At 51.4% G+C, this 13,151-nt stretch overlaps 4 protein-coding genes across 4 annotated transcripts; 2 read left to right on the top strand and 2 right to left on the bottom strand.

Annotated features, from left to right (window-relative positions):
- Positions 1–215: 215 nt before the first annotated feature.
- Positions 216–1,820, bottom strand: M438DRAFT_277319 (S-adenosyl-L-methionine-dependent methyltransferase; the record flags this gene model as incomplete). The annotated part of the gene is made up of 1 exon (XM_029900920.1): positions 216–1,820. A coding segment is annotated over one exon (1,605 nt), but the record flags the coding sequence as incomplete, so codon positions are not given.
- A 762-nt stretch (positions 1,821–2,582) lies between these two features.
- Positions 2,583–4,322, top strand: M438DRAFT_346998 (JAB1/MPN domain-containing protein). Its single transcript, XM_029905806.1, has 3 exons — positions 2,583–2,668; positions 2,731–3,860; positions 3,926–4,322. Exons 1-3 carry the CDS (start codon positions 2,633–2,635, stop codon positions 4,107–4,109), a joined length of 1,350 nt encoding a protein of 449 aa, XP_029758946.1. The 5' UTR covers positions 2,583–2,632; the 3' UTR covers positions 4,110–4,322.
- Positions 4,323–4,726: 404 nt separating this feature from the next.
- On the bottom strand, positions 4,727–6,708 carry M438DRAFT_375811 (uncharacterized protein; the record flags this gene model as incomplete). Its single annotated transcript, XM_029908614.1, has 2 exons — positions 4,727–6,596; positions 6,650–6,708. 2 exons carry the CDS (start codon positions 6,706–6,708, stop codon positions 4,727–4,729), a joined length of 1,929 nt encoding a protein of 642 aa, XP_029758945.1.
- A 179-nt stretch (positions 6,709–6,887) lies between these two features.
- M438DRAFT_346997 (uncharacterized protein) lies at positions 6,888–13,150 on the top strand. The gene has a single exon (XM_029905805.1). The coding sequence runs from the start codon at positions 7,113–7,115 to the stop codon at positions 13,053–13,055; it is 5,943 nt and encodes a 1,980-aa protein (XP_029758944.1). The 5' UTR covers positions 6,888–7,112; the 3' UTR covers positions 13,056–13,150.
- Position 13,151: the final 1 nt, after the last annotated feature.

Here is a 13,151-nt window from a genome sequence, read left to right as displayed (position 1 = left end):
GGGCAAGGGTGGACAGAAGTAATCTCCCTTCTCTCGACATGTTTGTGCTTTTGGTCGTCAATGCATAGCGGGCGTTCTGGGTTGTTTTATGTGTACAAAAAGCTGGGCGAAACTGAAGGGGTCGGTATATTGATACCCCTCGGTGTGTATTATTCTACAGGTACAGGACTTGTCTCGAAGACAAGTTGGGTATTCTTCTATCATGTCAAAAACGTTTATACCTCGACCGATTCCTGCAACATTGCCTGTGCTTCGATGGCTTCCGCTCCAATTGGTCGGAATGGCCACTCGATGTACGCCTTTGTGAGCGCATTCAATTGCTCTCGAGTGATGTCCTTGGTCAGAAGCTGGCTGGGATCGATTCTTCCACCAGCAAGTGGGTCTGTGAACTCAGGCACAACAAGTCCTTCTCGTGCTCCAGCCCCAAGTCGCTCGATCGACTCTAACAATGGCGATGATGGATGAGTAAACAACGCTTTGATCAGACCACGTCTTACTTGGTTGGCCTCGGCCGTATCCATCAAGTCGTTACCCAACGCTTCCGGCCTCGGCGTGATATCGAGCAACTGCATAGGGAAGCGGGGCCAGAACTCTTCTTCGGCCACGATCAATGGTTCATAGGGTCGTCGATCCCATGCCAGCATTGTGTTCTTCTTACAAAGCGCAAAGAGCTCGTCGAGCAGGACGGTCATGCTCTTCCTTGTTCTCTTTTGAAATAGCAGCTCGAAAAGCTCTTTGAGCTTAATGCTGGTTGCGACAAGCCGCGAGTGGGCATCCAATCGCAGCTCCTCAGACATTGTGGATTTGGTTGCATTGTACTCGAGCTCGAGGGCAATTTGTACACCCCAGATGTCGACGAAGCGCCCACAGCGGTTCAGCTCGGTTGGGTTTGTGATCTCCTCACTGATGTTGGTGAACTTGTATCTGTGTGGCTGCTCGGCGAACCTGTATCGGGACACTTTTGGAAGGGTTGGAAATTCTTCCAACTGCTTGATCTCCTTCTCAATATGTGCAAGAGTTTGCGAGAAATTCATGCCTTCAGGCAAGCGTATAGGATTGTAGTCTTGAAGAGCCTTGTCATCAGTGACCAAAGCTCTCTGATGCATTTCTGGGCGACGATGCTCGGGCAAGGTCATGCCCTTTTCCTGCATACTCGCAAGAACGCGACGAGAGCTCCAGGTATCAAGTTGGTCTCGACGTTGTTGGTGTTTCTGTGCTTTGGTAGCTTCACTGCGGGTGAGGCTCCAGCGGTCGCCGCCGACAACTTGGGTAATATCAAGAGCGGCCTCCAAGCTTACAGAGTAGCCAAGCTTGAACAGCATAGAGTTAGGCAAGACACTGGGGATGATTTCTTCGGGAACCCAAAGCAGCATGCGCACCAGACCGTAACGTTGGAACATTGAATTGACTTGAGCAGCTTCGGCCATATGGTGTAGGACCAAACTCGGAAAGTGGACATTGTTTGCTTTGTTACGTTCGGGATAGCGGCGGACAAGGCTGCCGATGACCAGGAGCGAGTTATTGGGTTCGCGCAGACGTGGATCGTTCTTTCCAAGAGGGACTCGCTTCGGCAGGAGATGATCGTCGAAAATACGATCGTACGTCCCCCAGTACGACTTTGGGTGGGCGCCAGAAAGGAAACTGTGACGGTAAGCCGAATCCTTTTGATCTAGCAATGGCTTGATGAAGGGATCGAGATAACGCTCGTCAGGCTCGAGAAGGAGATGGCGACGTGGTTTGAGGTAGTCGTGTATCTTTTGAGACCAGACACAAGCGCCAGGATGGAGGTCGATGATGTCGCATCCCTTGTGTTTATCAAGGTCGGGGCCTATGTAGTTGATTATGTCGTCGCACAAAGCCGGGCTCACGACTTCGACATTGTCTGGAAACTTGTCTTTGCCAGAGGGACCAGCACCCTTGGTGGAAGCAAGGACTTTGCTGATGGTCTCGCCCAGAGGGTAGTCATTATGGGGGTAGAAGGTGTAGGAATTTCGATATGAAGAAAGGGCCTGGTAACGCGTGGTTTCGGATATGTCCTTCACCGTCGTCGTTCCGGTAGGTCTGCCGCCGGCTTTGGGGTGTCCTGCGGCAGGAGTGTCGTTGTCTTGAGGTTGTGTGGGAGTGTCCTTTGCGTCGTTCAAGTCGGTGGGCTGGATAGGATTGGTAGGATTGGTAGGATTGGTAGTCTTTTTGGCCTTCTTGAGCTGCTTCAAGGCAACGGCTATTTCGCCTTGTTTTGTCTTGTCGGACTTCTTCTCGGCAGCTCTCGCAGCTCTAGCAATCCTAGATGCTATCGATGCGGCCTGCGTCACGGGCGGTCGCATGGTGAGTGTCAAGATTGGAACGAGGCGTGGAGAAAGCAACGACCATCACCGGGGCCATCAACGTCTTTGGCGAGGCCGCTTCGTCATTGCGACAAGCTCACGACTGCTCTCCTACTCTCCTGCTCTCCTGACAAGAAGATGCGACGACCAACCCGAATATACTTCTTTACATGCGCCCACGACTAACGACACTACGAGAAACGACCACCGATTCACGAACGACTACAAGGATGAATGCGCCAAAGAGCGTCGAGCAGATTGTCAGCGAGGCATCCAACTTCGACCATGCCGCCAACATCCCTTTGAACATGGCATTGCGCACTGCGCAAAACATGATCAGCCAAGTGAGATGAGACATGACCTTGACTCCCTCGACCCTGCCTAATCATCTCTGCGCTGCACCCAGGCCGCCAACTACGAGCGCGATGGCAACCTCCAAGACGCCTACCTGTTCCTGTACCGCCATGCCGACTTCTTCTTTACGCATATTTCGAAACACCCGGATGCAAAGAAGCAGGAGTACAAGCCGCAGATGGCTCGCGCCCGCGACGACGTCAAGGCCGATCTGTCGCGCATGGAAGCCTTGAAGCCTGACATCACGACCCGCTGGAACAAGTACCAGGATGCTGTCAAGAGGAGAGATGCTATACGCACACAACAACCTGCTGGTAGCACGCAATCTGGCACCCCACCTCCACCACAAGAGTCGCTTGTTCTGAGTGCAGGCGAACACAAGGATATTGCACTGCAACTGGCCAACCGCGAACTCAGAAGACGGAGGAAGGACCCGCGCGACGACAATGCTGTCATGGATGACTTGAGTCGAGGCATTCAAGACTTGGGTCGACGGATCGATGCTCCTCGCCAATCTTCACACTCTCGCTCCACCTCACAAGTCTCAGCGGCATACCATTACCCTGCAGTCCCATCAGGACATGGTTCTGTTCAATCACCATCCGCGCCTTTCGCGCCCAGTCGACCACCGAAGAGCGACCTCCCTACCTATGGTGTTCCTCCGCCTCTGCCTTCCAAGCCAGATCATTCTTTCACCTCTCCTCCTCCGCTACCCTCGAAATCCAGCGGCCCAGCACCACCTCCAAAACAAGACCTCTCATCCACCCAGAACTACCAATTCCAACCAGCCGCATACACCGAAAACGGCACTCCTCTACGCACACTCTTCCTCCCCACCGCCCTCCGCACCTCCTTCACCACCCTCGCTCAATCAAACACCACCGCCAACCTCGAAACCTGCGGTATCCTCTGCGGCACCCTGATTTCCTCCGCCCTCTTCATCTCGCACCTCGTCATCCCGGACCAGACTTCCACTTCTGATACCTGCGAAACAACCGAGTTGGGAGAAACAGAATTATTCGATTACGTGGATAACGAGGGCTTGATGGTGTGTGGCTGGATACACACACATCCTTCCCAGACCTGTTTTTTGAGCAGTAGGGATCTGCATACTTCTGTGGGATATCAAGTCATGCTTCCCGAGAGTGTGGCCATCGTGTGTGCGCCCAGCAAGAGTCCCGAGTAAGTTCTTTTACCTACCCCATTGGTCCTTTTTTCCTTTGATACTGATATTGAGGATTGCACAGTCATGGTATTTTCCGTCTCACGGATCCACCCGGTAAAGAAGCCATCTTGAACTGCCATAAGACTGGCTTGTTCCATCCTCATGATGAAGGAAATTTGTACACTGATGCTTTGAGACCGGGACATGTTTCTGAATTGGCTGGATTGCAGTTTCAAGTTGTGGATTTGAGGAGGGATAAAAAGTAGATTGAATAGTATAAAACAAGTTTTTGATCGCCTAGGGCAGTAATATACTGTATAGGAGAATGACTTTCACACTGGACTAGCTTTGTCCAAAAGTACCTCTACTTGACGTAATGTCCCGGCAAACTCTTCCCTCAAAACATCATAACAGCCACTGGTTCAAGACTGCACGATATTGACGAAGAAGAGGAATTGTACCGAATATCCCTCTCATCCGCCAAGACCCCCTGTGATCTGACACATAACCTCTTGGGCGTGAACAGATAGGAAAGTCTTGGTTTACCATGAAAGATTTGGATGGAGAGCAGATGTTTTGATTTTCCGCGTGGAATACTGAGCAAGGATCATGGCTCTTGATGACAATGCTCCACCTTGCAACGCGGGGTGTTTATGTAAGTGTTTTCTCACTTTGGTGTGGATACGGGAAGGGACAGATGGAAGAGAGGAGAGGTGGGAAAAAGTGGGCTAGACCTTCTTTGGGCCTTGAGGGTATTGTTTCGTGATGGGGGAAGAGACAAAGTTGGGTATATCCATCTGACCGAAGATGGTGTTTTTGCGTCTTCCTTCCAAACTCCATGTATTTTCATGATACTAAAATGCTTTGTGTCAGTCGTCTAACTTCAGCCAGCAAATCCAACTCTTTTCTTGGTTACCGCAGGAGCGAAGCCATTGGTCCTGGTGCCCATGCCATCGAGCAGGCGATCCATACCACCGAGATCTAGCTCTCCACGATCCAAGAGTTGTTGGTCAAATATGCTAGAGCCGTTACCTGCTCCAGCTGTTGCTTGTGTGAACAATGACTTGGCAGGTGTTTGTGGTCGCATCGATTGAATGATAACAAGACGATACTCGCCGGTGACTGCGAAGTCACGCTGAGATAGAGCGCCTAGGTTCAACGCGGTAGAACGAGTAGGGAACTGGGTGATACCGTTGAGAATCTCGCCAGAGAGGTCCAAGCCTTCAACGTGTGAAAGGCCCGGTCCATATAGAGAGCCAATATCCTTGCCACTGCTGTTGAGACTGCGCTGCCATAGGGATGCAAGACTTGAAATGTGGTATGCTTCACTGCCGTACCACAAGACAACAGAGTCATCGAGCGATCCATGGCTCCCAGCAGTCGCAACGGCACAAACACCACCCCTCGGTGATGTGGTCGCAGGGGCAGCGGGCTTCGGGGCACCAAAGAGAGATTCTTGGCGTTGCTGACGGGTGTTGGGGGTGGATGGGGCAAGTCCTTGCGCAGATCTGTTCTTGAGGTCGGAAGGTGCAGCGTCCGTACTTCCGATGAACCCCTGAATGGCAAAAGTGTTCATCTTCTTTTGCGTTACAGCTTCAATATCCCATACACCCCACTCGCCACGATCTAAAAGGACCAAGGCAGCTTTGGCACCCGACACCCATGCGACGTCGACAATCTTTCTTCTTTGTGCAAGGCCGGGGTAGTTACTTGTAGCTCCCTTTGGCATCTGAAAAGCAGTGTTAAAAGCCGAAATCCAAGCACCAGGCTCAGCAGACGCATCGGTACCGCGAGATGAGGGACGGCCTTTTGTTGCGAAAGGATCGTAGATCTTCAAAGTGCCCTTGACATCAGCTATGAGTAAGCGCGAATGTTGGCGTGAAGGGTATTGAGCGGTGCTGAAACGAAGGCATTGCGACGAAGAGGAAAGAGGGACAGCGTGAAAGGGGTTGACAGAATTGGGAATCTTGCCTCCTGTCAAGTCGTTGAAAGCGATGGGAATGCGATAGAAGGTGAGAGTCTCAAGGTGCGCCGATGTGGACGAGGCGACAAGTAGATCGAGCTTCTCATGGTTCGCGGAAGAGGCTTCTTGTTGTGGTTTGTCCAAGTCCATCTGGTCCTCAGCAGCAGGCAGGCTCGAGCTGTTCGTCCAAGTCAGAGCAACATCTCTGGCCATGGCTGAGGACGATGATGAGGGACTGAGGTCGCAGATCTGAGCACCGAGACGACCATTTCTCTTTGCTGACGCCGACGGCGGTGTGAGAGGTAGTGTGATCAGGCGCAATGAAGCGTCGGCGCAGGCGACGGCCAGGACAATACGTTGCTTGACTAAGAGAGGAAGCTGGGCTCTGGATTGTAGGGTGGTCGAAGGCTGAGGGATGTTTGGTAGAGCCAGGTGGAGGACTGGACTGCCGAAGGAGAGTTTCAGCTCTTGTGCGAACGACGGGTATGGTTCGTCTTCATCCAGCTCTTCATCTTCAGCCTCGTAACGTGGCTTGTCCTTGTCTGGGATGTCTTCGGTGACGGGGGACTTATGAATCGAGATGGGGTGGTTCCACTCGGTGTGCTGTGTTCGTGTGCCTGAAAGATCGTTTACGCGCTCGGTGACGGTGCGCGAGGCAGTGGACAGCGGACGGCCACCTCTCCAGAGAATATGAAGGCCGTCGTCGTAGCCGGAGATGATGATGTCAGCACCGCGGGGACTCTGGAGAGGGTAGACTTTGGTGATGTTCAATCGGTGGGGGCATTCGTAGCTAGACATTTTTGTTAGACATGGATTGGTCGAGTCAACAAAGCGCGCGCATACTTGAGGTGCATCTGCTTGCCATGACGCGAAACCCGCGGCTTCTGCAGTTTCGCAGACATGTCGTAGCTTGTTGTCGCCATGTTTGGTGCAAGAATTGGGCGTGTAAAGAAAGAGAGGCAAGTTGTTGCTGCTTGCTGCTGCGTGGTGGAGAAAGCTGTTGACGCGCCCAAGGAAAGTGCAGCCGAGCGAGCGCGTCGACAGCAGTCAAGAAACACTCGAAACATGATCCAGTCCGCGACAACAACATCAGAACTACCCAATTGTCCGCTGCCATCTCGGAAGATTCTAACCTCTCACTTCTGGACAGCTCTCGCTCTTGTGCATCCGAGTTGTGGTAGGGTTTCTCTGTATACACCCACACTGCACAACAAACGCCTTCAACTCACTTGCCAATGGACTTTTTATGAATCAACCTCTGGTCAACAATAATGTTTACGCTCTCCATCGCACTTTCTACTAACTCATGGCCGACTTTGTTTCGCTGGGCATACACCGCCCCTCTGCTTTGCCATATCTGATATCTGAGTCCGTTCTTCCCCAAAATCCCACCTCACAGGATTATACTTGGAAAGTGTACCCAGGCCCTTTGGATGATTCAGAGGATGAGGTTCTTTACACATCCAACTGTGTAGTCTGGTCACAGGATGGTCATGTTCGAAAGGTCTTCAACTTCGACTCCACAAAGCAACCGGTCGGCCATGCTTTGATCACTCGCTTTCGCGCTGATGCTCTCTCTCGAAACTCCACCGAATCCACAGGTCCAGACAATGTCATCTCTTATGCTTCGACCGCCTATGTCTCGAGATGGGGTACCAAGCCACAGCGCGATCCTAAGCAAATGTTGTCATTGAGTCAGACCGATTCACACGGCTTCAACCGTGCTCTGGTCATCATCTTGAAGTCTGAGATGCATATTCATTTTCTCTCTGGATCGACCCATGTACTCAATTTGCCCTTTGAGGTGGAGAAGGCTTTCCCTGCCATTGATGGTCTTGTCATGCAGAGAAAGTCCACTTCTGCTACCAAGGAACCTCCGACTCCTACCATTCCAGGCCCTCCTCCGAACTCTTTTGCTTCGTCTCAGCCGTACTTGTTCTCGCAATCAAAGTCACCTGAATTGAGAGCCAACCGTTATCGGCCAAGTGTCTTACCTCCAAGTCCTTCGACTCACTTCAATCTCGATGCTTTGTTCCAGGATCTTACCAAAGGCCCAGAATCGCAAATCAACGATGAGCTTCCTAGATTTTATTCTTTGGAAAATCCACTATCGGATATGGCGCCCGTCTCACATGCCAGCGTCTGTCGTCAACCACGATTTCCTCGTCCTGGCGCTTCGAGTGCCCCGACTGTGGAGTACGATATGCTCGATCCTGCGGAAGAGCTTGTCTACGTGTCATCACAAGATGAGCTTGCCGAGCAGGCAGAGCCTGGTGATGCCCCACTGTTCCTGTTGGTCACTGTAAACAGAGAGCTTGGTCAGATAACGGTATGGCAAGCATGGTACTTGAAGCCTCCTAAGCTTTCCGATCTACTATCACAACGTGCGGCTCACAAGGCAGCTAAGACTAAGCGTCCTAGCTCTGTCATGACTAGTCGAACAGCGGGCGCTACTACCCCTGCGTTGAAAAACCGCGATCACCGGGATAGAGTACGTGAAAGTTTCGCAGCTTCCACGCGGTTGTCTGTTGCCTCAACTACAAGACCCTCTCAAGACGACGAAGAGGTCATGGCATCGCAGATGGATCCGGAGTATCTGCTTAAGAAGCCTTCCGGTGGTCCTAGGCGAGTCAGCTCCATCCTCTCACGAGGTGAAGTCGGTAACTCGGACCCTTCGATCAAACAGACTGCGCTTGGTGCCAGCTTTAGTGGAGCTGGACGTAGATATCCTTCAATGGGAAGCTTTACTGATCGCGATCGCCGAAGTTTTGGCAATCAACTATCTCGCAAAAGTCGCGGCTCTACACCAGCAAGCATATTTGGCAGAAGCTTCGGACCAGACGATACTATCGAAATTGAGAACAGTCGGATGCAAGACTACAATGATGAGTATGAGAGTGCGGAACGACTGATTGGAGCCACTCACAAGTCTGCGGGTACCGAATCTGTCTTGGGCTCTTCTCCCGATGGACTTAGGAAGGAGCTCGTCATTCGCAAATTGGATGTCTTCATGACCGATGTGTCCAATTTTGGCACCACTGCGGTTGAGGACCTTATTAGGGTCTCCCCTTTAGTTCACTCCTCCCCATCGGAGCACAGTAGCCATCTGATCTCGTTGTACATTCTTGACTCGTCGTCAGGATCTATGACAACGGTCAAGCTACGAGTACAGAGGAAGAATGAGCGAAGATTTCAACCCGAAGAAGGTGCTCACGCAAGGTATATGCCTATACCCTTCCTGTGTGATCGTAACATAACACACAACATTGCCGACATCACCAAGATCCATGATGGCCAGACATCAGCCATCGCTCACCTCTCGGTCAATTCTCAGGAACTTGGCATTATACCAGCGCGAGGTATTCCCTGGTCGTTGCCACTATCGAAGCAAGTACGAACGTGGCATCCTTCAGATATTCAGAGCATTCTACATTCAACCACTAGCGATCTGCAATCGTCACGGTCCCTTCAAGAACCTTGCAAATTGAATTACCCTGGCAATCATGGTAAGGTCACAGTAGTATCTGCAGACGGCTTCCACCATCGCTTCCAGATCAGATCGAGTCCAAGATCCACTGCTGTACGCCAAATCCTCGAACTATGCCAGTCAGTACTCCCAACAAAGGAGGGTGGCTCGGTTGCTGCTATATGGTGCAACATACACCATCGATTCGTGAGCGAAGGTGTTCAACTTACTGGTGGTCTTGATGTTGAGTGGGAAGCAATGATCGTAGCCCTTTTCGCATTTGCTGCTGGCTCTATTGGAAGATCATTGCGTGGTAACCAGAGAAGTAAGTCTTCGACAGTTGACAGTACGCGACTTGGTACCTATGGAAGTCAATTACGCTCTCGCAGTCTGAAGTCAGACCTTGACAAACTTGTGTCACCTGCCTGGAGCTGGCTCGAAAAGCCGACTACACACTCAAAGCTCAGTGCGATTACTCCGAGATCAAGACTCAGAACACCTCGAAGTACTCACAAAGCCAAGAAGCATCCCTTCTCTCTGATCGAGTACGAGACGATGGCTCGCCACCTACTACACGAAATCGCAGTGGATGATTTGGACTGGCTAGTGTCCCAGGAAGCTGCTGAATCACGACATCTCTGTTGCACAAAAATTATGCTGGTGCTCTACCTTTTCCGAGAGGAGCAGAAACTGAGCTCACTTTCGGACGATGCGGAAGGAATCGTCGTTGGCTCTCTCTGTGCTATTATCGCCCAATTTGGACAATGGCTTTCCATTGATCCCTGGTCGTATAGATCTGGCTCTTACCACGAGATGGATGGTGAAATCAGTGATTGGGAGCTGTCTTCGTCGACGATGAGCACGACCGCCAGAGTCTCGCAGAACTTGTGTCCTCCACCCCAATCTGTCTTTGCATGGGTTGAGAAGAACTTCATCCATGGTATCTCCGAACCATTTGTAGGCGTAGGGACAATCGCTTCTCTAGGGACAGACGCATCTGCTTCCACGATCTCGAAACTTGAGGGTAACCTTCTTCCTCGTTTGACCTCCCTGAGATTGCTGGCAGCACGGTTCTCCGCCATCAAAGCTTCGCCGAGTGCTTTAGTGCAAACACTCAAGGAAGCAAACTTTGGAGCCGGAGCTTTCGAGACTTTACCAGAAGGCGTACTTGCTCCGCTTCGTGAAGCCATTAGTCGTTGTCAGACAGCGCCACCCACGACATGGTCTTCTGATCTACTGGAGTTTGTTGCGCGTGAGGACTTGATTGGGCTATCACAGCTGAACAAGGATGCCAATCGTCCTTCAAGTCGAGGAGCACTGCCTAATGTGCTGGTGCCACACGATGTACAGACCATATATAGCTCTGCTGATCGTGCTCCTCTGACTGCCAAAACACACGAAGCCGAAAGACATGCAGTCATTTCGCTTATCTTCTCCGAGGATCGTCGCTTTGTTGATGCTGCCAGGCTGATGAACCCTACCGCGGTGCAAGTCGCCGAGTGCCCACCTCAACCTGAATGGTCAGAAGTTGAGCACTTGGAACAACAGAAGCGAGTCATGCAATGGGTAATGATCCGAACACTTGCACTCTCACCTGGTGATGGCATGATCCACTTTGAAAGTCAACGTCCTCTTCTGTCGGAAAAGTTCCACATCAAGGGTTTCAGTACATCTTGTCAGATGAAGCCAATGGACACTACCATTAGTGCTGATCGCAGTGGATTCACCGAGGACAAGTTTGCCTGGACGTTCTTCCATGCTGGTGTTTCTGCAGGATTGAGCATCTCACGAAACGCGACTGGCATTGACACTTCTTGGATAGTCTTCAACAAGCCTGCAGAGCTCAACAACCGCCACGCTGGGTTTCTTCTAGCTCTTGGTATTAATGGGCATCTGAGGACTCTCGCCAAATGGCTTGCGTTCAAGTATCTGACTCCAAAACACAACATGACTTCCATCGGACTCCTACTGGGCTTGTCAGCATCATACCTTGGCACCATGGATACTCTACTCACTCGCATGCTGTCTGTACACATCACAAGGATGTTGCCTCACGGTGCCGCGGAGCTCAATGTTTCGCCCAGCACCCAGACTGCTGGACTGATGGGCATTGGACTGGTCTACTACGATACACAGCATCGACGAATGAGTGAAATCATGTTATCAGAGGTCGAGCACCGTGAGATCGAAGACCCTGGTAGCACGATGGACCAACTGCGTGACGAGTCATATCGACTTGCAGCGGGATTTGCTCTCGGCTACATAAATATCGGAAAGGGCCGAGACTTGCGTGGTCTCCATGGTATGAATCTTCTAGAGCGATTGTTGACGGTCGCTGTTGGTCCCCGACCAGTCGAACTCGTGCATGTTGTTGATAAGGCTACTGCCGGTGCTGTCATCGCCATTACTTTGATCTACATGAAGACTGGCGATCGATCTGTCGCACGCAAGATAGACATACCTGACACTGTTGCTCAGCTTGAGCATTGTCGTCCAGACATACTGCTTCTGAGGACCGTTGCAAGGCATCTCATAATGTGGAACGAGATCACCGATGAGTCAGACTGGATCCGCAAGAACCTCCCTATCGAATACTCCCACCGCTACTACGGCCATGGTGCCAAAGCTTCGGTGGAGATAAAAACACTCCCTCAGCTGCGAAGCAAGGACGTGCCAGTGTTCAATATCCTGACTGGCCTCGCGTGGAGTTTGGCCTTGAGATTTGCAGGCAGTGGCAACGAGAAAGCGCGAGACCAAGTGATCGCAGTGCTTAAAGCTTTCATCGCAGTGTCCAAGCAGGACGCATTCTTCTACGATGCCAAGTTGGCCAGAGCTACAGTTAAGCGTTGTATTGACGTGCTCGCACTTGCCATGGCTACCATTATGGCAGGCACGGGTGATCTTCAAACGTTTAGATATCTGCGAGCACTGCACGGCCGTGTGGATCCAGAAACTACATATGGATCACATCTTGCAGCCCATCTTGCTATCGGCACACTGTTCTTAGGCGGTGGCACTTACACTTTTGGAACGTCAGACTTTGCCATCGCATCTTTGATGTGCGCATTCTACCCTCTATTCCCCAGCGAGGTCCTAGACAACCGGGTACACCTACAGGCTCTTCGACACTTCTGGGTCTTTGCCACCGAACCTCGTTGCATCGTGGTACAAGACATCGACACAAAACGGCCTATACACGTCAAACTCAGAGTAGAGTTGCGAGAAGGAAAACAGATCTCAATGACTTCTCCATGCTTGTTGCCAGAGTTGAGCACCGTCGCACGCATCAGTACGGATGATCCTACTTACTGGCAAGTCACCCTCGACTTTGCTGCTAATCCTAAGCATCTCGCCACCTTCCGACGCTCGCAGACAGTCTATGTGCGTCGCTGTCCACCTGGTGAAGCTTCGAACAGCGTTTTCAGCACGACACTTTCAGCCCTCATCGATGTTCAATCCAGCATCGGTGGCCGTCAGATGTGGGAGTGGATCCTCGATCTGCCCGCCTTCCGGGAACTCGATCAAGCAGACTTTGGTCTTGTGCTGCCCTCAGACCCACGCAGCGCGACTCATCTGGATGAGAAGTTAACAGCTGTGGACAGTAGATTGGTGTTGAGCCGTAGTGTAGCTTCGACAAAGGCGAATGCATTATGGAATTTGAGGTTGCTATTCGCATGGGCACAAGATGCTACGGATAATGGAGATGGAAGGTTAAGGTGGATTGGCAAGCATGTTGTTGATATGTTGCAGACGAAGGTTGCTGAGAGGACGCATATGTCGTGATCAGACAGCTATTGAGACAAGTAGCTCAACACACAATTAGGACTCGCATTAACGTATATCACAATTTCGTTCGGAGTTCAAACAATGATTCCAGTT

This window comes from Aureobasidium pullulans (assembly GCF_000721785.1).
Source record: "Aureobasidium pullulans EXF-150 unplaced genomic scaffold scaffold_13, whole genome shotgun sequence".
Classification (NCBI taxonomy): domain Eukaryota; kingdom Fungi; phylum Ascomycota; class Dothideomycetes; order Dothideales; family Saccotheciaceae; genus Aureobasidium; species Aureobasidium pullulans.
This window is presented reverse-complemented; position numbering and strand designations above follow the sequence as displayed.

Bases quoted from the DNA above. Each gene is read 5' to 3' on its own strand.
- M438DRAFT_346997 (XM_029905805.1), top strand. From the start codon at position 7,113: ATGGCCGACTTTGTTTCGCTGGGCATACACCGCCCCTCTGCTTTGCCA.
- M438DRAFT_346998 (XM_029905806.1), top strand. From the start codon at position 2,633: ATGGCATTGCGCACTGCGCAAAACATGATCAGCCAA. The intron at 2,669-2,730 runs GTGAGATGAGAC...CGCTGCACCCAG, and splicing joins CGCAAAACATGATCAGCCAA to GCCGCCAACTACGAGCGCGA. The intron at 3,861-3,925 runs GTAAGTTCTTTT...AGGATTGCACAG, and splicing joins GCGCCCAGCAAGAGTCCCGA to TCATGGTATTTTCCGTCTCA.